We start from the raw sequence: 23,220 nt of genomic DNA on the forward strand, positions 1-23,220 counted from the left end.
TATAAGCCAACAATAAAATGCTTAAGAATTGCTTATACTCTTTTTGAGTGTTGTCAATTGTGTATCAGAGCTGCGGAATTAAATGTGATGAACTTGTAGGAGACATAGGTCCATCAAGATAAGCGCGGTGTATTCCCCGAAATGTTTACCTGTAAATTATTTATACCGATATTTATATTGTGAAGTTTACGGAGACTATGCTGTACCAGTTCGTGAAGCACAACAATAGTTCGCTCGCTTTCGTCCAGGAAATTTCGATGTGAAAGATGCAACTCGCCCTGGTCGACCTATCGTTGAAAAAGTCGATGAAATTATGGAAAAGATTGACTAGGACCCTCACATAAGCAGCCATGACATCGCTATGGAACTTAACATTCATCATCAAATGGTTTTGAACCATTAAAAAAAGGCTGGCTATAAAAAGAAGTTCGACGTTTGGTTACCACAAGAATTGTCTGTGAAAAGTTTAATGGACTGAATTAACATCGGCGATTATTTATTGAATGGTAACAGGATACGAAAAGTGGATCAAAACGACAATAATGTGCGAAGAAGATTATGGTCCAAGCATGGTGAAGCTCAACAAATGGTTGCAAAGTCAGAATTGACGCTTAGAAAGGTTATGCTGAGTGTTTGGTGGAATCAGAAAACAATCATTCTCTATGAGCTGCTCCAGTCTGGTCGAACGACTGATGAGATTGAAGAAAGCAATCGAAAAAATGGCCAGAACTGATCAACAGTCAATCCATCAGGACAACGCTAGACCATACACATCTTTGATGCCTCGGTAAAAACTGTGAGAGCTTGGCTGGGAAGTTTTGAGGCATCCACCATATTGCCCTGACCCTGCACCATCGGACTACAATTTGCTTTGTTCAATGCAGAACTCCCTTAATGGAGTAAAGTTGCCTTCAAAAGAATCCTGTGAAAATTGCTTCTCGCAGTGAAACCAGAAAAGACTATTAATGCTTCAATCGAACCGAAATTGTTCAAGTCCTTAGCTACTGGTTATGTGAACCCAGCGTTCAAAGTTGACTTTTTACTGAAAATTTCGGTCAATGTGGCAGGTATATAATTGAAATTAGAAGAAAATCCTTCCTTACTTCTTAGATATGGAAGCAATTTTTCAATTCGCATTTTATCGGATTTTTGTTTTGCATACATTTTTCTCTTCTCCAAATAATCATTCCTTTTGGGTAATTCTTAAAGTTTGATAAATTTCCGTACACGTGTAATATTCAACCCCCTACCCGCCCTATCGGTTTTACCTTTCATGAATACTTAATGATTATTGCCAATAAAGGAAAGCATCAACAGCAATTCGAAGCTTTTAGCGCCAAATTGATATATATGTGAATTTTCATAAATTACCTTTGCATCCCTCGGGGCGCCGCTAAACAATCATTTGTTGTAGCTTACAGATTTACAATCATAAAAACATTTACCGAAAAATCCTTTGGGGCAAGTCGTGGGAAAGAGAGAGAGATTATGTGTTATTGCAGCTTACATTTTGTCGTTTATTTCGATTATGTTGTAATTTTTCAAGCATATAAAATATATTTTGGGCCCACTAACGGGACAAATAAATATATTTATGTGGCTACGAAATGCTTACACACACACACTTGCGTGTACAAATATTTACATGGCAGCGCTTGTGTGTGTGTGTGTGTTGGTATTTGTTTACTTGAGCTGCCTTATAAATATGTTTGGCCTTTAGCCAAATAAATAAAGGAGCGTTTAAATAAAATTCTTGCTAACTCAAAGACCAGGCTTTGTGATGTAGTCGGCAATAAACAAACAAACAAAAAAACAATAAAATAAAATAAAATGAAATAATGGTCTACTAAGAAATATTAAATACATATATATAAGTATACAAACAAGTGCGGCAAAATGAAATAGAGCAAACTAAGCGTAAAGCTGGATGAAGCACAACCCATGCATAAGCGGTAAGTAAAGTTGTAAGTAGAAGTAATGCGGAAAGCATGAAAAATCGCTGGATGCCAAGGAAAGGGAAAAGGCCGCCAACAACCAAGTCAAACGAAATACTATACAACGAGCGTGCTTCTAAGTTGGCGCTTTTCGTGGTCGCCAAACGCTCTTTGTGCATGTAGTTGTGCACTTTCACCACGTGACTTGGCGCAAATCTTTGATTGTGTTTAGCCGAAAAATGAAGCGCAGTAGGTCACAGCCAACAATGGACTTACAAACAAACGAGTAAACAACAGCAGCAACAACGCGCCGTGGCGTTTCGCAAAGTTTGCATGCATCAAGAGTTTGCTTGTTAGCTCACAGCGTGTTCGTAGTGGAGGCGGCGTGCTGGCTTTGCTTTCAAAGCTCTACTGTAAATAAATAAATACACGAGCATTTTATTTAGTGTATGCTCCCACTCACTTACTGCTTGACAACTTTAAACTTTCTCATGTTTGGTTTAAGTTTGCTTATTTATTGGTCGGTTTTCTACGCTTGACACTTGGCAATGTTATTTGTTTGCCTCGCAAATAGGTAAACATTAAATAAGGGAATCATAAACACATGTGGGTTATTTATCAGCTCAGGACGTCAGAATCCGCAAAGTACATATTTGTTTATTAAAGCTCTTTCAGAGGAGAACACATATCTTTTTATCAACTTGCAAATCCTAACAAATTTACTTTTGAACTTAAAACAAATTTGATGCTTTTTAATGACTCTGGCGGACGGTATTCCACTTCAAGAAAACTAGAATTAATATTTGCAGGATTTGTTGCTTTAAGCCGTCCTTGAAGCACAAAAGAGGTTTAGAGGAAATCACCAGGAAAAAGCATAACAAAAAAGTTTTATTTGCGTAATTAACGCCTCTAAAAAGCCCTTTTATTATTATACAATGTCATCAGGTTTTTCAGCAAAGTCGGCTCAATCCATTTAAAAATCACTAGCAGTAAACTAGTCTAGTGTTGCTTTCAAACTGATCCATATCTCTAAATGATCACCAAAAGGTTGCCCACATAAATGATTAAAGGACAGAAAATTTTATTGGCGGCATTTCTGAAAGACTTGCCGGCATTTTAATTGCTAAAAATGAAAAAGTTGATGTCAGTTAGACGTCGGTTCATGCTCCTCGGCTTGTGAGCAGCCAAAGCAATACCATTTAATGTGTACTTCCACAACTCTTCTTAGTTGGGTCAAAAAATTTCTCCAAAGGTTAGATAAATTTGCCACTTAAACGAGTTGTGAGAGACCTGAAGCGAGTTTATAACACCAAATCTCCCAAAACTACTTTGTTATTGAAATATTTGTAGGAAACTTCACTAAAAGAATATAATAGAAATGCCCCACAGGCATTGTGATCTTGTTATTGTAGTTATACCGAAACAAGTTCCGTTTTTGTCGGAGAACATCAACTCGGTAAAGCGGAACTCCGCCCATCAACAAAAGTGAGCGAGCCGCCAGTTTGGCAAGTATCCAATGGTAAAACTAAGTGATCAACAATAACAACAAAAACGTCACAAATGATAACAAAGCAAGTTATGTACATAACCAAGAAAATAGCCGACAAGTTTTGAATGAATGCGGCACAAGGATATAAAACCAATGAATTTCGTTAGACATGTTGAGCTAACAGCAGAACACATGCCACGGGCAAGCAAACAAGTTTACAACAAAACATATTTATATCTGCAAGGACAAACTGATCCACTTACAAGCAAACGTGGCGCTAACACATGCTACACGGAAGTTACCAAATATATTTGCACAACTACAAGTGAATAAAGGAATATATAGACTCATTTGTAAGCAGAAGTGCATGTGCGCGTGTGTGCGAGTATGTATGTTGTTGTTATTGTGTGGTAACACCTCATAGCAAAGAAAACTTCACACTTTCTGGCACGTAAATTCTTGGCGGAGCATCTGCTTTGAGGTTATAACCGAACACGTGCAGTTACAGACATGCAAGGATACGGCCTTGTCACCAAATAAGTGTGTATGCGGCACGTGTGTGCTTTCTTGTGTCGTGTTTTGCGCCAAAATCATATTTTCGCACATAATTACAATGGCAAGGAAATGTCAAAAGAAAGCCGGAAGTTTTCATTTCACTATATTGGCGAGAAAATGAAAGTGTAAAGCTAACATGAAGAAAAACGGCGAAAATAAACTAAAGTGAAATGAATAAGAAATGTGTAAACACTAGATAATCGAAAGTAACGGAATATGCAGACAGTCGCAAGCAATAATATAAAAAAATTAAATAGAAAACTCTAGTCACGAACTTGACATTTGACCAGTAAACATATTTTTTATTCATATACAGCAACAATAGTTCTGAAATGATGAATGGTGAAAATAAGGGTATAATGGAAGATTTATAAAAGAAACTTCGGCGCAATCTTGTTTAAAAACTGCTGTCTCACAAACACATATAAAAAATATGTTTATATTTCCCTCTTTAAAAGTTGTATATTACATAGGGTTTTTCAATAGGGATGATATGATTTCCAAATATCATTTTCGGCAGACTAGGTGCCGCAAAGCACGTGGACCAACCGAATTATTGGAAGAAAAGTTTTGCAACTCGATTATTTCAAGAAATTGTGACAATGAATGGTCTCCAAGAAGAAGAACACCATCAGACTGCTCCTTGTGAGATTATTCGAAGTCATTGGTCTTTAGGAATAAACCAGACTCTCCTCGAGCTTTGGAAGTCAATATTGTACATGCTATTCAGGATATATAACTAGATTTAGTGGAAAGATTATTCGAAAATTGGGTTCATCGATTGATTTTATATTTAGAACTTAATTGCATCGATTGTATTTCACATTAAAAAAAAATTTATTTCCTTAATAATTGGTGTGATTTTTTTTTAGGAAAAATTATATCACTCTTATTGGAAAACGCGGTATAAACAAAATCAGAAATAAATTAATCGTTTGGGTCCAATGTTTTAGTTTAACAGATTCAATTTTAACTTATAATTTTGTAGCTACTTGGCCATTCTACTCCCAGGTTTATATGGAAAACTATCAATTACAAATATTTATATTTACCTACAAGTATTTGTCTATATGTTTTGTACTTTTTCATAAATTTGCAAACTCTGTTCTGTAGAATTTAGCGGCTTAACTGACACAAACAAAAATTAGCAAAGTGCAAAATAAAGTGAATGAAAATATGTAGTTGCAAACAGATATTACTCAAAAACTTGCAAAACTTTGCAACACTTTTGATTTGTATATACTTCTTTGACAGCGGCAACATAGAATATCAATGAAATGCATGAAAGTAGTAACGGTTTGCTTTTATTAAAATATAGGGTGGACCCTAACTTAAGGTATAAATAATTGAACAAAAAGCCAGTAAAAGCTCTGAATTTTTTTAATATGCTTGACTTAAAATACTCAATTACACAAGCTACACAATTTTCCTTGCCCAACAGCGAATCAACCATTCATACATATAACAAAAAAAAAAAACAAAAATACCCGGTCATCGGACTACAAAATACTGAATTATACTACTACTTCCTTAATTGGACTTATATAAGAAGATAATTTTACGCCAGAAATCATTGCAAACGAGGACCTCGAAAAGGCAGGGCATAGCGCATCAAAAACCATTTTTCTCTGTTGTCAATAAATTTTTAAAAAAAAAATAACTTTTTAAAAATATGTCAAACATAAAAATCATTGCTTTTCAAAGTTACTTACATGACGACATAATTATGGCGCACCCTATACAAATACAAAAAATACCTTTCGCAAATGTACAATTTAAGCAACTTTGTTTCGTGTCTGGGAAAAGAGTCTTAACAACTCTGACTGGCGGACGGTGTACATTTACGCGGCCATTAAATTATAATCCAAGCAGAAATTGTATGTTTATTTATTTGGGATTTCTAAGAATTTCGCTTAATGCATCAATTTAGAGCTAAGTTGCCTCAATTAACTCACAATGTTTCGTGATTGCGTTAGTAACCCTTTTAAAAATGTTTTCAATAAGAAAACTGTTTTAATAAGAAGTTTAGAATTCAAATTTGTCCTGCGTGTTTAAGAATTTTTAATATTTTTAATAAAGTTTCGCGATTACATGGCAAGACTTACAGACACACTTTTATGGCAATAAAGCTTAAAAAAATCTTCCGGAAATTATTGTTGATTTTCCATTGATATACCAACAGTTCTTCGTTTAATGTAACGGCAAACAGCAACGAAATGTGGGCGTGCGCAAATAGGTTGAGAAACTAAAATTATGAAAGCAAAGATTCAAAAACACACAGATGGAAAATTTATGAATTGACTTATAGAAGAACTATGGTTTATTACCAATTAATTTGTTTTTTTTTTATTGCATGTGCCAATTTAGAATAACGTAATTCTAGCGCAAACAAAATTATTAGGCTTATTGCAATTATCCTGCGCTACATACCTATATAGTAAGCAATTTCGTAAAAATGTTAAGAATTCCTACTTTTCTACTAAAATTTAACAAATCAGCTAATTTTAGTGAAAGAGCAGCAACATTCTTATACAAGTAAATCTAACTACATTTTTGCTTGAAAAAAATATATATATTTGATACTTAATTCTATGCGAAAATTTTGCATATTTTTAATAAAAGCATAGTACACATTTTTCTCAAAATAACGGGAATTTAATTGTTAAAATCATAGTCTCGCATTGATACATAGACTTATCATGCATTTTTGTGGCAAATAAAAATAGTTTTCCGCATTGAGTGTAAATTAGAATGAATATTTAAAAATCGTTTCCAAATCTAATTAAAATAAAACGGAAAGCATTTGCATGCGATACGCACATACACATACAACAATAAAGCAATTTGCACATTTTTATACAATTTCCGGTAGTAAATTGATTTGAAAGGTGAGAGGAAACAATTTTTCACCGAACCACGACAGAACTCCATCGATTTATTTATTTTTCATGAAATATTTAGCTGCGCTTTATATTATTTCTGTGAGTATTTTAGTTTTGTTTTCGTTTTTTATTTATTATTGCATCAAAGTTCGAAAATGCTGTAATTTAAAATTATTTCAACAAGAATTTTTAGAAATTCATTAAAAATTTATTGCTTGGTATTTGGTAATGAATTTAGGTTGGGAACTTTTATTAGTTTATTACAATTTATTTACTTATTAAAATAGAATAAATTAAAATATTAAAAGCACATATTTTAGTTTGATGAAAACAGAATAAAAATAAAACTTGCTAAATGTACCGAATTTTTTCCCAATTTTTTTTGTTTTTTAAAAATTATAAATTTATTTGTATAATATATAAAAATAAATAATCTATTGTTCGTTGTCTTGCTTTAATTTGTCACATATTTGTTTACAGTTGCCACATAGCATTGCGGGTGAAGAGTTGGCCTTCATTTTCGGTGCACCACTTGCACCAGCTGGTCCCTTTCCCAGCAATTCGTATGGCGCACAGGAAAAGCTGCTCTCCGAAGCAGTGATGACATACTGGACCAATTTTGCGAAGACTGGGTAAGTTTGACAATTTATATATATGATATTTATATTAAAGTTTCTAGGCGCTTTTATGGAATGTATCTCTATGTTGTTGGGATTTTTGAAGCAGTTGTCCATGAAAAGTGGAAATCAATAATATTTTCCTATCTGTAAATCTAATAATCATGATTACGCCGATGATATGGTCTTTATTAAAGGAAAATCGTGAAGTTTTATCATTATAATAGTTGAGTTCTAAGACTCAATCTGAAATAGTTCGTTCAGGTTCAGCCGTGTTCATTTATTCGCCATTCATGCTATTTCTAAAAAAGTCATATAATTAACTATTTTTAAAACCATTTCAAAAATTACTTCTGAAAATACTTACATTACTTTTAGCCTATATGGACTTATGAAAATGTTATTCCCAAAATCCAGTTATAGCATTTTAACTAAATCTTGCTGTGACTTAGCAAAATTGCAATTGTGATATTGCGAAATAAAAGCGCAAGTGTTTTCTTCGGGCCATTGTGCGTAATGGACTTTGCGTAAGCGAATCTTGCAAATGCAGTCAAATTCAATTTTTACTGCAAATGTGTGCAAAACTGCAATGGAAAAAGCTTTACGGTGCTTACTCAGTATATGCAAGCGACTTTGTTCAGTGTGTGTTTGTGTAAGCACGTACTATATATGTGTAGTGTTGACGACTGCTAGTGGCAATAGAAATAAAGTTTTATACTTTTGTATATTTCTACACAAGCCGGAATGAATTTCAATTTTGTTTCGAAAATGTTCGTTTAAATTTTATTTTTACTTGCTCCTTGGCCCGACCATCCGACCAGTAGAAAGTGAATTTTCATGACCTTTAAAGTTGATTGCATAGCCGAGATTGCACATCACCAAATAATTGTTTATATAGTTTCACATGACAATTCCAGCATTTATTTTATTTTGTTATTTTCTATTATCAACAGAAATCCGAAAGCACCATGGAAGGGAAGTTTCATCAATTTGCACGCGCTGGAATGGGATAGGTATGATCTCGATTGGCCGGAATTTAATAAACGAACGCAATCGTATATGAATATTGGTGAGTTGGTAATAGTAGATAGTATGCCTTTTACTGTCTGTGTGGAGTAGATCGTCGAGTGTGATGAGAGTTCTGAAACTGTGCTTGAATATTATTGTTCAAAATTTCTCTAATTATATTTAGATTTTAGCCTCCAAACCATTTTGAGGAATTCATCCTATTCAAAAAAGCTCGACTCTTTCGAGAGAATGGAAGAACAATTGGACCACCAAGCACCTACTAACAATTATTGATTTGCGAGTGCCAATGTTTGTCGAAATATTTTTGCAAACATCTGCAACCATCTTTCATTCCTTAGAGCCAAGGAGCATAGGTATAACGCTCAAGCTTTCCATTCAGGGCTCTAGAATCTAAATCTCTCATCAATAGCGATCAATATTATTTAACCCTTGCCACAATAGACTCTACGTTGCAGCAATGCTATTATAAAATTTAATTAGAAACTAAGGAATCTCATTAATATAACCTGTGAACTGTGAAATTTCTGAATTGCTAGTTGTTTTTGTTCCGAATACTAAGCAAAGCAATGTAAAATGTAGCAACTAAATAAATTGTTATAATTAGGAAAAGCAATATGAGATTAATATGCTCTCAATAAAATATCCATAGCCTTTCGGCTGCAGGGAGCGCAGCGCGTTGGCAAATCGTATCGTTGATGTAATAAGCTATTTATGAATGTAGCCGTAAAAGCCCATTAAATTAATAAAGATTTATAAAAGCCTAAAAAGGACGATGAGCTCTAGCCTTCGTCTAGGACACGGCTGTGTAGACAGTTACATAAATATGAATGTGTGTGTCTATGTACTCGTGCTATGCGCTCCATAGACTCTCAGCCACTGCCGCAACCATCAACTGCCTATTAAAGCAATAAATATGTGTGCGAACGTATGTTTGTGCACCGTAACGAGCAAAAGTATTCCACTAATTGGTAGCCGTTTAATTCAATTTGATTTTCGTTCGAAGAAGTGCGCACAGGCGAATACGCACACTCGTACAAGCTTACGTTGATTTTGTGTGTTGGTGTATGCGGGTAAAGGATGGCAATGGGAGCATTCCATGCAAAATATGCAACAGCTGGAATTTTGAATATAACTGGCTTGGACATATTTTCGTAAAATTAAATTTCGAACAATTAAGTTAAAATGTAAGGACCAATAAACTGACCATTTGGTGGTTTACGCATCGCCAGATGTTAAATATCAAAACATTTCTGTGCGTAACGAATATTTGCCTTCAAGAATAGCTACTGTATATTTCTATTCTACAAATAATATCATTCCGTAAGGGTTAAAAAATATATACAGCTCCGAACCCCATTGAAACACAAGTGGGAAACTCTGTCCGTAAAGTAAAATGTTCAAAAAATGTTAACTAAAGTTCTTTATAACAAACGGAATGCAAGAATCTTAAAAAATGGATAATCGATTTCTTAATAATTCTTGTCAATATATTTAGTTATCAAATTTGATAGTTTATATAAAATACAACACTTTTTTCAAATCGAGAATTCGCTGATCATTTCACTGAAATTATTCCTAAAAGACTTCCATAATTATAACTACAGGAAGGTCTTATCAGTTCAACAAATAAATAAATTACTTTATGCTAAGCTATGTTAGTCTGGTCTGCAGAAAATCAATTACAGGCAAGGAGAGGTCCCAGATGCTAAAAATTTCGTACTTTCTTAATATTGCCTGGGTCAGCAACTTAAATAATCATTTCTCTCATTTCATCGCAAGTAAGATGGAAAATATTTCTTTGCTTACTTACTCTGATCCAGCTTAAAAATCGTATACTGGAAGATCAGTTTCTTAGTCACTACCAAGAGCTTACCTATGCCAGACATCTGCCTTTGAGTTATTTGAGTAAAAGTGGTTTATGAATATTTTGAATTATAAAATCGAATTTACATAAAAAAAACAGTGCTAAACATAAAGAGCACTCCATATAACGCGGCTTGGTTTTTAAAACCTATATGTGGAGTACGCCTCATGAACCTTGCACAAATGCAATAGCTCTTCAAAAAACAGAGCCATTTACTCACTTAAGTCAATGCACAATGCATTGAATCAACTCGTTTCTACTTCATACCTCCTCTACACACATACATACATACATACAAAAATACATAGCGGCACTGACAAATTTCTTCATTATATATTCGCAGGCATACCACCAACGATTGGCTATAAGTACCGACAAATCTATATGAATTTTTGGAACAAAGAGTTGCCCGATGAACTGAACCAAATTGCAAACATACAACGACAGCCGTATTTGCATACAACCCTGTACAATGGAGCCGATGGTGTCTTTGGTACGAGTAGTGCCACTGCTGCAACACAGCATACGTATCCGGTGCAGCGGCATGGTGGGGGCGAAGTAATAACCGGGCACATGAGTCAATTTGGCACACGTGATAATGGTGCCGAGGACCCAGTACGCACATTGAAACTACTGCTACAGGAGCCATGGAAATTAGGTGGTAACAAAGATGGTGTCGGCGCTGCAAGCGATGCGAACGCGGCTGGCGATACCTTTGCAGAGAATATGTACAATGCGCCACCGACTTTTGGCGTGACGAAACAAGCGAACGACGAACAAATCTATGCGATGGCCGCAAATGGTGTACTGGGTGGGCTAGCTGGCATGGGAAGAGGCAGTGGGCTGCCCAGAATAAATGACTTGGGTGGTTTTAGTGAAATTGGTGTTGGCAGTGGCGCAACGCTGGCTGGCGGCAGTGCAATTTATGGTGTGCCAAGAGCGGAAATTGCCGAGTATGACAATGGTATTGGTGGTGGTGGTGGAGGTGGTGTAGATAGTGATGGTAGTGGTGGCACAGGTAATGATGCGGGTAGCAGCACTGCCGTTGGTGACGAAGCCAGCGCTGGCAACAAAGAGGAAGTTGCCAAATCAGAGACGACAATACAACTACTCATCGGGCTGATTGCCGTGTTCATTGTGCTTAATGTCATCATTTACTCAACATTCCTGCTCCAGAGGAAGAAGAAAGCGCACTCAATGCAACGAAAACTGGGCGGCATACTCAGTTACGACGGCACCACGGACGATGAATTCAAGCGCTCGAAGCAAAATGACGGCGATGAGAGCTACATTCTGGACATTGTACGCAAATCGAACACTTACGAAGCGGTCAAAACGGAACGTTCGCCGATTAATGGCTTTCAAATGACACGACAACTGAGCACCTCCACCGTGGACACACACACCAAGGTGTGCGCTTGGATGTCAGCTGCAGTCGGCGCCGCTGCGGATGCAAAAGCATGTGTTGGTGGGGGTGGTGCCGACAGCTCAAAGGGTGGTTCGAAAAAATCCTCTTCGCCCACGTTTTCCTCACTGCGCAGCAGCAGCGCCGGCGGCAGTTTCAAGCAGCCAGTGGGATCGCAGAAAGTGAGCGTCGCTGTTGATGCCACACCATCGGCACGCAGCAGCAGCGTAATGGAGCAAGAGCCGATTGAGGTGCACAAATTAAAGTCAGATGGGCGCAACATAATTATCTGCCAGGAGGTAGAGGTAACCGATCAGGATTTGCTCACGCCGCAGAACTCTTTGGATAGCACACGTTATGCGCTTACCCGCCAGCATTCAGCTGCCACCGAGCCGTGTGAGGCGGAATTGCCACAACAGGGCCAATTGCCGCCATATATGCCAAACGCGCAGCACGCGCACTCACACTCGGACCCAGTTGATATGCAGCACTACTACAGTGGAATATGCGATACCATTGAAGAAAATGAAAAGGTGACCAGTTTTCTGGGTGAGGATGTAAATGTGACCAGCCGCGATGATGATGATCAAGATGGTGGGATGGCCAGCGTCTGTCGTACACCAGCGCAGCAACTACAAGTTATCAAAAGTCGTAATTATCCCAAGGTTTTGCCAACAAGCAATGCAAATATCGAATTTCATGCAAACGCTAATGACTCACCACCCATGACGCTGGACCTGCGTACCACTAATAAACGCAACTCATTGCCGCCTAATAGCTTTCTGCCGCACTTCAGCAGCACACTAGGTGCTGTTGCTACTACAGGTGCACGTTATCCACCACTTCCGCCACCGCGCACAATCTCCACGCTGGGACGGAAACCTTCGACGCGTCGTAATAGCAGCAATATCACCACATCGCCATTAATGCTGGCTCACGATTGCACAGCCGAGGAGGAAGACGAGCCGCCAATCACGCAGAATACACTTATAGTGGGTCCCATAGTGCCGCAACAGAAGCCGAAGGCGCAGGCGGGCGCTGGTGGCGATACTAATTACTCGACGCTTAAGCGCGCTGAGCTCACCTCAACTGACAAGGCGCCCTTTAATAGCCTGTCAAGCACCAGAGCGGAAGAGGTAACGGGCACAGCAGCAACAAAACTTATGCATAGCTCCTCGGAAGCATCATTAACGCCGGCCAACTCTCAAATCGGCACAAAGCCGAACGCCACGCCGTCAGGTTGTGTTGGCGGTGTGACGACATTCTTAAGTAACGGTGCAAGTGCGGGTTTGCAAAGCTTCGAAAGCCATCCAATTGCCGTCGAAGTGGAAGACAAATTGCTGCAAAAACAGCAACAAACCGACGCGAAACGAACACACCACACCGAGCGTATTTATGCGATACAACAGCCAACTAATTTGCCAGCCACACAAAGTGAAGGCAAGACAACAGCGGTGACGGCAAATTCATTGACACCGACACTAATTACACCTACATTAATGAATTTGGCAGGCCATCAAATTGGTGGTGTACGCAATAATGTAATGAAAACAACGGGTTACAACAACAATAGCGGTACAGCCATTGCTCCTGGCATTACGGACATTTATGCACAACCCAATAAGTCGAAAGTTAAAGCGAAATCGAATTTGACAGCGTCACATGAGAATATTCCCAGTGTGCAATCGACAATAGCAGCAACACCCTCACCACACATCAAGCCACCTTCGATAGGTGTTATTCCCGCTTTGGCGCACCCACACGATCACACATCGAAGTCAAGTGCGCTTGATGGCAAGGCTAAAGCTAACTCGCTATCAGCAACAACAGCAGCAACAACTACTAAAATAACAACCGGTTTAGTGACAACGGAATTGACAAACACTGGCGTCGACAAACCGGTGACAGCTATGAGCAAGCAAACAATGGAATCTGTGACAGCAGCAGTGGTTCAGAAAGCTCCTGTCACGGCTAACGACATAAGTGCAACAGTAAGTAAAACAGGCGATGCAACAGTACCACTCACATGCATGCCACAAATGCCGACGAGCGCCGCCTGCTCAGGCAGCTTACAAGAACGATTAGAGCAAAAGCAAACCGAGCAACGACAACAAAGCGTAGCGACCGTAGCCTTGACAAAACATGGCGTAGACGGTGCAACAGCAAAAACAGTAGCAGCAGCGTTACGCGTACCTGTCAATTGCACGTCAGCCACACCGACAACGACAACGGCAGCGGCAACGACAACCGCAACCAGGACAATAGCGGATGCCATCGCCGCGCAATTGGCGCAAACAAAGCCTTTGAAGGCAGCTCTAGCGTCCGGCGGAGAGAAACCATCAACAGTCGGCAGCAGTGTCAGCAGGCAGGCAAGTTTGCGTGACTCCTGTCTGAGTTCAGTGTCAGCGCGTTCAACAGATTCCAGAGCGTCCTCGGCGTGTTCGACGTCGTCCTCAGGTTCCACAGCATCATCAAATGCCTCTACCGCAACGGGCACGTCCTCTTCTGCCTCGTCGTCGTCGTCCACGGGCACTGTACGCACCGAACTGCAACAAAAGTAATAAGATCAACTAACTCCCGCTTTAAGTATACAATTTATTCAGTTTTTTGCCCGCATCTAACATGCCACCGCATGCTGTGAAATTAATTGAGTTCGCTTACACTATACTCCTTCAGTGCGGCATATTGGTGATCTGCTTTCACTCACCGTCTTGTACTTTTTTGTATCGCCTTTCCTGATGTTTACCAACTCGATGTTTGGTTTTAATATTTTTCACAGAAGTGCGGTTCTTGTAGTAATATTTAGTATCGAGATCGGGAAAAATAGTTCATGGTTAAAAAAAAAAAGTATTTTTTTGTTCGAAGAATTTTATTTTATTATTCGATCATAAAATACGCGTTCTTCTGTACTCTGAACAGCGAACACGTAGTTTGTACAAAATTTGTTACAACCAGAAGGACGAAGTATAAATTTTGAAATATATATCTTAGCATATTTAATCAGCGTGACAAGCTGAGATTATTTAACCATGACCGACTCACGGTTCGTCAGAGGCCTCAGTACCTCAGTTTTTGAGTTGTCAATCTCAAATTTTGCACACATGATTTTCTCCCCAAGAAGAAATCACTGTCCCTGTCAATCTGTCCTAATTAGATATAACTGCCATTCAAACTGATCGATCAAAACCAAGCACTTGCTTATAAAACTATGATAAGATATGTTAACGAATTTATTATCCGAAATAATGCTATAGTCTCCGTTCATCATCTCTCAGATCGTGCCATTTAACTGCCATACAACCTAGCCGATCCCAGAAAAGATAAGGGCCTTCATAAATATATTGTTCCTTTCACCCATTCGACTTTAAGTTGAAGGTTTCTCTTGTTTCTGAGTTGAGTCATGTTAGGAAAACTGAATTCATGTCGCAACATCTTTTCCACTTTACCGGTTAGTAGCACCTAGCGGTACTTTTATTACTTCATTTCGCAGTCATCTATATGCAAAATAAAAGCGCACTTCTAGAGCTCAATCGATTTAGTTTCCGTTTCCTCACAACGCATGCTGTTTAGCAAGGTTCCACTGCAGTTTGTTGCACCCTCCAATGGCGCTTGTGCCTGTCACTTTAGCTATATAATATTCTGTATAAATATGTATTTTTTTGGAAAGTTTTATCGTTATTTGGCTACTTTGCATAGTTTGTGCGAGAATGAGCATTTATGCGTTGATGATATGGCGCGGCGTCCTCACAACGTGCTGATATGCAAGGCAGGAGCGCTCGTGACACATGCGCAACTGTAAATATTCACCCTTACAATATATACAAGTATATTTAAATATTTACTTATACATACATAGCGGCAAATAGTTGCGTTGTGTTGCAGAATTTTGCTGTGACAGCAAACAAAATTTATTTTTCGCAAAATTATGTTATTTCGTAAATTGGTTTTCAGTGGTTTCCGGAGCGGAAACCAAAAGTATACACACAAATGCCGCCACAACTATCGGTCCCGCAGAGCGCCGGTTATTGTTCCACACGGTCTGCTGCTGCGGTTCGTCAGTGGAGCAGTTGCTGAACTGTGTATTGTTGTTGGAATTTTATGTTGACTTTGCTGCTGGTCCGACTTGAGTTGTCCCGCCTCACAACCGTTTGCTACGCATACTACAATCGTATATTTATTTTGCTAGTGGTGATGTGAAATTGAAATGCATACTTTAATATATATTTTTATCTGTATATATGTGCTTACATAGGAATAGTTTCATACATATTGCAGTCTGTGCATGTGTTTGGTGTAAATTTGTGTGTTTGTTCGCATTTTTGGCGCTTGTGACAGTCAAATGACTGCGAATGATTACTGGGTGTGTCTCGCTTGAATGCTTGAAATTGATAAGCGTTTGTTCGTGTTAGGTTTTGCGTGTGTGTGCAGAACCTTCTGTTTGCTTACTTCGATCGATTGACGCAAATTGCCAGCAGCATTGACGGAACAAATCGTGCCTACTTTCTTTTCTCTCAACCACTGCCCAAGCAATATTCAAAATTTTATGACGTTAACTAAATTTGTCAACTTGGCTAAAAAAAATCCACAGGTTTGCCAGTCGGTCAGTCAGCCAACCATTAAGGCAGCCAGATAGTCAGTCGGTTAGTTGGTCATTAAGTCACGAAGTAACTCAGTCATTCAGCCGAAGCGAACCACTCAACACACTTGCCGTTTACTGATCCAACTTTGCAGCCGAGTGCCTTCTAGCTACACATCGCTCACCGCCTCGCTTGCCTAACCAAACACAAACCTAATCAACTTAACCGCCGTCTACCCACCAAGTCATAACTAACAGCAAAGTCTACTGATTGCCAACTATTTCTGATAGTTTTGCTGTGGGTTCATTTTATTCCTCCTTTTTTGGCTTTATCATCTCTTTCGCTCTATATTTATTCTCGCAAATATTTTCCATACTTGAATTCATAAATTTTCAATGGGTCCATTTATTGACATCTCGAAGGAGTTTAATATTTTATATATGTATATGATAACGTATAAATGAATACGCTCTGTGGGAAATATTAGACAGTAGAGAGTAATAACTCAGAAGTTTGCAGTTTCTCACAAGTAAAATAGCGAAATCCATTACAATCATAGAAACAACATTTTTGGTAAATTTCCTCGACATTTAATTACTCAATATTCCCGCTTAATTTAACCCTACATTGTCTTCTCATCAGCAAGTTTCCTCACGGGGTATATTTGGCTCCAAATAGCTACCCGTTCACCTCAACGTCTCTGTCTGTTTGCCCAACGTTTGAATTTCCGACATTATAAGCCAGCTTAAAATCACCAAAATGACTACCAAATTCAACAAAAATTGCTGGCGAACATTCATAATGCCAGCGTTCATGGTTGTATGCCAAGTGGTCCGAAATTTTCTAAATGTGTTTGTGTGACAAAAATAAACAAAAAAGAATCGAAAATATTCCTCAATTCATATTGAGTTAGTGGGCAATTTTCCTTCCAACTTTTTTACATTGAATCTTTCTTTGTTTGCCGTTGAAATGGGAATTTCAAGTGATTTGCGCGCAGCAATCGGGGATTTGTTGATTTTGTATGACACAGTTGGACATCACAAACTTTGGGCATTAACGAAAAACTTCCAGCGTGCGCGCTGAAAAAGTTATTTAAAGCAACGCATTGATAGCAAACTTTTTGTCATTAGACGGGAATTAAATCTTAAAGCATTGCCAAGAAATTGAGAATTATTTTATGTTGAATGCAATGAGTACAGTGGGTTCAGTGTGTACAGAAATAAACGGAGACAATAAATGGCTCGGGGAATCCTTCTTGTAAGCTATCTTATTTCTGATATCTATGTTGAAAATATTTTAATCTCAACAGCTTGAAAATTTTCCTTATTCAACTGCTTGAGCATCTCGCCTGACAAACTATAACTGTTGCATTAGTTAGAGCCTGATTCCAGAGAGATTAATCACCATCAAATTAGTAGGCCACATTCAGCTGGATTTGTTGCTGTCTAAATAGCAGTTTTGAAGTAACCCAATATACACAGATCATCATGTCATTCTTGTAATTAAGCTGAGAGAAATGCTGCCACCGATACCCATATCAAATCTGCAACACTTGGAATACTTTCAGTTTACTTTGCAACTTTCAACTCAATTAGATGACTAATTAAATCATTTATTTGGCATTTAGGGACATCAAACTCCCAGTAAAGCTCTGTCTCCTCCTACACCTTTTGTATTATTCGTATGGAATTTAGTTACAACCGAGCTTGCCAGAAAACACCGTAACCACATTGTTGATATAATTGTAGAAATATTTACCAGCTTACAATAATGCTTGTGGCAAGTTCTCTTAAATCTCTACAAACACTTGAAGAAAAGCCGAAATAATTTGTGTATCCTTTTGAGTGGTTGGTGGGCTTGACAACAGGGCGGTTTGCTGTCAGCCACACTAACAAGAAATAAACTAAGGCAAACGTAAAGAGTTGGATGGATAATAAAATATATATGCATATTTTCATATATAAATATCAAAAACAGTGATAACAAAAGGTTGATTTGTGAATTGTTTAAGCAAAATATACGTGATATCTGAGTAGAGGGTACACTTTCTATCGATTTGAAAGGATTGCACCACGTTGATAATTACTAATCGATTGAATTGGTTTAGCATCAAAACGCTAATATTAAGTCGATAGCCATTACATATCATTTCCTTTCCATGGGATCGGCGGACCTTAAGTATTGATTACTGCTGATTTATACTCTCTATCTGCAACAAGAATTCCCAGGACGACTGATCTCAAAATGATGCTACATAGGCTGGGTACAAAGATCTCCTGGTATAACTCGCTCTGCCTTCTTTTTGTTTAATTATTCAGGAGGAAATCAAAACAGTCGGTAATAAAACAATTTACGAGCTCAAAACACGTATTCCTTTCGAAGTCGTCGCTAACTTATCAATGGAGGCCACTTAGTAAAAAGATAAAAAAATTGTTCAAAAAGATAAGTTTTTACATTCCAACATAAAGTATGGCGCACCCAGTATAACAATCTATATATTTATAGTTATCTATAGGTTTTTATAAAAACTTTAAGATTCTTGCAATTTTTGCAATGAAAAAATTTCATTTTCTTTGGCCAACACTAAAATCTAGGTTGAGTGTGCATTTAATGAATATTGGTAGTGCAAAAGTTGTAGAAATTACAAAATGTGTTTTTAAGTTATTTCTGTTTGCAGAAAATTTTTGTGGCATTCTCTTTATTAGAAATTTCTGTTTAACTTTTGGCTCACCTGCGGTCAGCAGCATAATATGTATTTTTCTTTAGTTCCTCAATAAACGAATCGCTTGCTTGCTACAAGTGAAGGCAAAAAAGAATTATTTTAGAAGAGAACAAACAACAGTCTGAAAATCCATCATGGAAATTAAAATCTGTAGGTCAAGTTGCACGTACCGTGTTGCAACTTTTAGCTATCCTTCCGATATGTATATAAGCATTTCTGCTACTTTCAGACATAGTACTTACATACATACATCAAGAGTAGTAACAGTTGGTCGCTATTATTGTTGTTATTGTGCTCTGCGGGAATTGCCGCCTGGAATCTTTTTTAATTTTGTTAAGCCACAAATGAGTGCCGTTAAAGAGTGTGGTGATTAAATGTGTGCATAGAACTTGAGTAACGTGCATAAAACCAACAAACAAGGCCTTGCAGTGATAAAATTGAAGGTGACTTTTGACTCGGGAAACAGCCAGAAGTTTGATATATAAAGCAACTGTTACAAGAAAATGTATAACATATTTTCAATACAAAATTCGAGGCAAATTGAAAAACTAAGCTAGGGGGAGTAGTTGAAGCAATCAAATGAAATTGGTCGCCAAAGTAATTTTAATATTTGAGGCTGCCACAGTTTTCCAATAGTAGTATTCTCCAAACAGCTGTTAGGTCACCATTAGCGCGTTAACGTGAGAACTGATAAAATTTAATTTGCTGAAAGACTTCAAATATGTGGAATAGGTCATGTAAATTCATGATGTTAAGGTGTTAACGATTTAAGGAAATGGTGCATAGTAGGTCAATTGATAGTTTTCTTACATATAGAGGGCGCTGCTGGAATTTAATCCATATGACTTTTAATTAACCCTAACCTTGAAAAATATTGAAGTGATGGTGAACACAGTGAGCGACCAAATAGGTTCTTACCGAAAATAACATCAATAGAGTCCACAAAATAATTTTGGATGACCGTAAAGGGAAGTTATTCGAGATATCAGACACTCTAAAGATATAAATGGAACATATGCATCATATTGATAGTTCGGAGCAGAGTTCGGAGATATTCAAGCATAATAAATCCAAGTTTTAGCATCGATGTATGACAATGGATGAAACATGGCATCTTTTTACTCCGAAGTCTAATTGACAGTCATCCAAGTGGACTGCACATGAAGAAGTCGGTCCAAAGCGTCAAAAAACGCAACAGTCAACTTGCAAGATTATGACGTTTCTATTGTGGAATACGCACTAAATAATTGTTATTGACTACCTTTAAAAGAAAAAAACATCAACAGCGACTATTACGAGTACATAGCTTTATTGGGCCGTTTGAAGGACGAAATCGCCTAAGATGGTGCTGTTTCACCCAGACAACGCACCGTGTTACAAGTCAATGTAGCAATGGCAAAAAGCCATGAATTATTCTTCGAATTGCTTCCGCTTCCATTATATTCTCTAGATCTGGCCCCCAGTCTAGCTCCTCTACTGAGGTCTCAAAAGAACGCTGGTCAGTCGAATAAAGAGGTGATCGCCGACTTTGAAGCAAAGAACAAATCCAGTTTTCAATAAAAAACGAATTTTGCCAAAAAGTGTGTTCTACTATGGTAGGCCGTGGACTTTTCAGTTTAGCTGCCTTATTCTCATACTAGCGATGTCTGTTATACCGGCAACTACTCATCAATCGATTTATCGAATCGAATTTATGATGCAAACAAATTTACTAAATTTCTACAAATTTCATGGGAACTTAAGCATCAACTATAAATAGAACTTTAATAAATTGCCAAAGCTGCTCTTCTCGTAGTCGGAATGTAACAAAAACTTATCAATTAGATGAAAATGTTGCCTTCCTGCGTCTGGCTATCTAAAATAACAAAGTGAAATACTTAGCTTAAGTAGGATTAAATATTCAATGTAACCAACTCTGTTTACAATGATCTGTTTGGATCTCTTCAATTTTCAAAGGAAAAGTCTGTTGTAATAAATAAATCTGCATTGCCTTACAAACTAAGTCAAAAACGCTTACATATAAATCCCATCACAGAAGTGCTAAAGGTAATTTATTGGTAATAGACGTACAGGCAAGCTATGTTTGTTTGCTTAAATTTCTCGAAATCAGATCCTAATGATGATCAGGATACCTTAATTCAATGCAAGCGCTGGAAATAATTTCTGTAGTAATTTGCTTTGTTGAAATCTAAGCAACAGCTGCAAGGCAGTACAATCTGTAGCTGCTATTTATGTATGGATTTGCATAAGCGTAATGTCTATTTAGTATATGTGTGTTAATGTATTGGTGCTGACAGTGAGTGAAATGAGCTTTGTTTGAGTAGCAATGCAGAAGGCAAGATACATGCAATTGTTAATAAGAGACAGTTTGACAGTTTGTCGCCTAGGCAGGTCGGTATTGTCTATGTAAGCGTCTGTCGTAAGTGAATTTATATATTTGTGTGCATGAATGAGAAGCACTTATACCAACTGCTTCAACGAATAAGTATATAAGTAAACAATACTGTCTGTAAACATAGTCAATTGTGTTTTTGCTACCATTACATATCGTTGTATTTGTTTTTGCCTTGCTATTGTTACAAGTTTCGTTGACTGAAACCCTTCAAATACCTATAGTATATATAACTATGATATTTATTCCCAGGATTAGTGACACCAAACGGCCAACACAAATTTAATACCAGAAGCAATCAATGAAATGAGTACGGAAGACTTACACAACAACAATACTAACACCAAAAGCGCAAACAACGAAAAATAACAATCACAACGTACAGATAAGTCAACAATGGCTGGTGAGCAGGTGAATTGTGTCGTTGGCAACGAAACGAGTGTGTGGACCAAGAAGTTTAACCAAAGTTTACATTTAATGCAATTACGTATACGCCATGAATGCCATACCATGGAACCGCACAATACAATCCAAAACAATGGATAAATGTAGTCTTGTCTAAAAGTGTTTATATATGTTTGTGCGTAAAATATTTAGCTTAGATGATTTCAGTGCAAAGTATGCAGCAATCGAGCGGCAAATTGACGAAGACAAACTTTGCACATTAAAATCAAGCGTGAGTGTGAGCAATTACTTGTCATCGCTACATGCACGTATATACAATACACAAACACATATTATATTTGCACAGCAGCGTTTATGTATTTATAAGTTTCGGTTAAAGCAGCAACATAATTACTTATAGGTAGGAGGTAGAAAATCATTATAGTTCTTCAAGTATGGTTTGAACGTAGCCATTATTAGAATTAATTATTATATAAGAAATCAACTAAATTATTATAACCCTTAATTATTATGCAGCTCATAAATTATATGCTTAAATTAGACTTTATCTAGACATAAGAATGTTATACTACAATATAATAGTTATTAAAAGAAGAGGTAACAACACCTAATCTATTTAAGAAATTGCAAACGACGGTCTTAATGCTTTTGAATACCAAAACCTTAGTTTTAATTTGTATTAGTTTAAGTAAGCACTATACTTGTTCTATTTAATGAAAACAGGAATGTACAATGCTCTTATCAGTATACGCAATAAAATGCAAGAAAATTTAAGTTTTTTAATAAAACGAAAATTTATGAAACATAATAATAATGTAATATGTTAGTATGTTTGCATTAATATAAAGAAGAACCCTTGGTAAGCAAACAGTGAAAATCCTGTCATGGTTTGGACACACAAAAGCTGTTTCAAAGTGGCATAAACGTTAACTGAGCAATATTTTTTACCTCAAGAAAGGGAGACTTAAGATTTGACCAATTGAGATGAAGGGGGAGACCATAGTCGGTTGACAGCGAACAGCCCGCAGTGATACACAATTGTTTTATAATCTTCAATTACTGCAATACCTAATAATTCAAGTAGTGAAAATCGTTATACAGCAATACCATCTAGCAGTTTTGAGGTTCCGAACAAGATCTTATGTTTGGTTTTCGAACTACTGTATTGGGATGCGTTTAATTGTCTGATAATATTTATACCCTGAACAGGGTATATTAAGTTTACCACAAAGTTTGCAACACCCATAAGGAAGCGTCGGAGACCTTATAAAGTATATATATAAATGAGCTCAGTCGACTTAGCCATGTCCGTATGTCTGTATGTCTGTCTGTCTGTCTGTATATATACG

General features: G+C 37.4%; 1 protein-coding gene across 1 annotated transcript in view; it reads left to right on the forward strand.

Annotated features, from left to right (window-relative positions):
• The window catches only part of LOC120782810, a 73,816-nt gene extending 51,178 nt beyond the window's left edge, over positions 1–22,638 (forward strand). Inside the window, exons 9-12 of the mRNA XM_040115289.1 lie at positions 7,341–7,492; positions 8,431–8,546; positions 10,714–14,332; positions 21,719–22,638. Coding sequence (XP_039971223.1) covers positions 7,341–7,492; positions 8,431–8,546; positions 10,714–14,332; positions 21,719–21,752 — 3,921 coding nt within the window. The 3' untranslated portion in view covers positions 21,753–22,638. The remainder of the gene's footprint in view (positions 1–7,340; positions 7,493–8,430; positions 8,547–10,713; positions 14,333–21,718) is intronic.
• The last annotated feature ends 582 nt before the right edge of the window (positions 22,639–23,220 follow it).

Source organism: Bactrocera tryoni, chromosome 1 (assembly GCF_016617805.1).
Source record: "Bactrocera tryoni isolate S06 chromosome 1, CSIRO_BtryS06_freeze2, whole genome shotgun sequence".
Lineage (NCBI taxonomy): Eukaryota > Metazoa > Arthropoda > Insecta > Diptera > Tephritidae > Bactrocera > Bactrocera tryoni.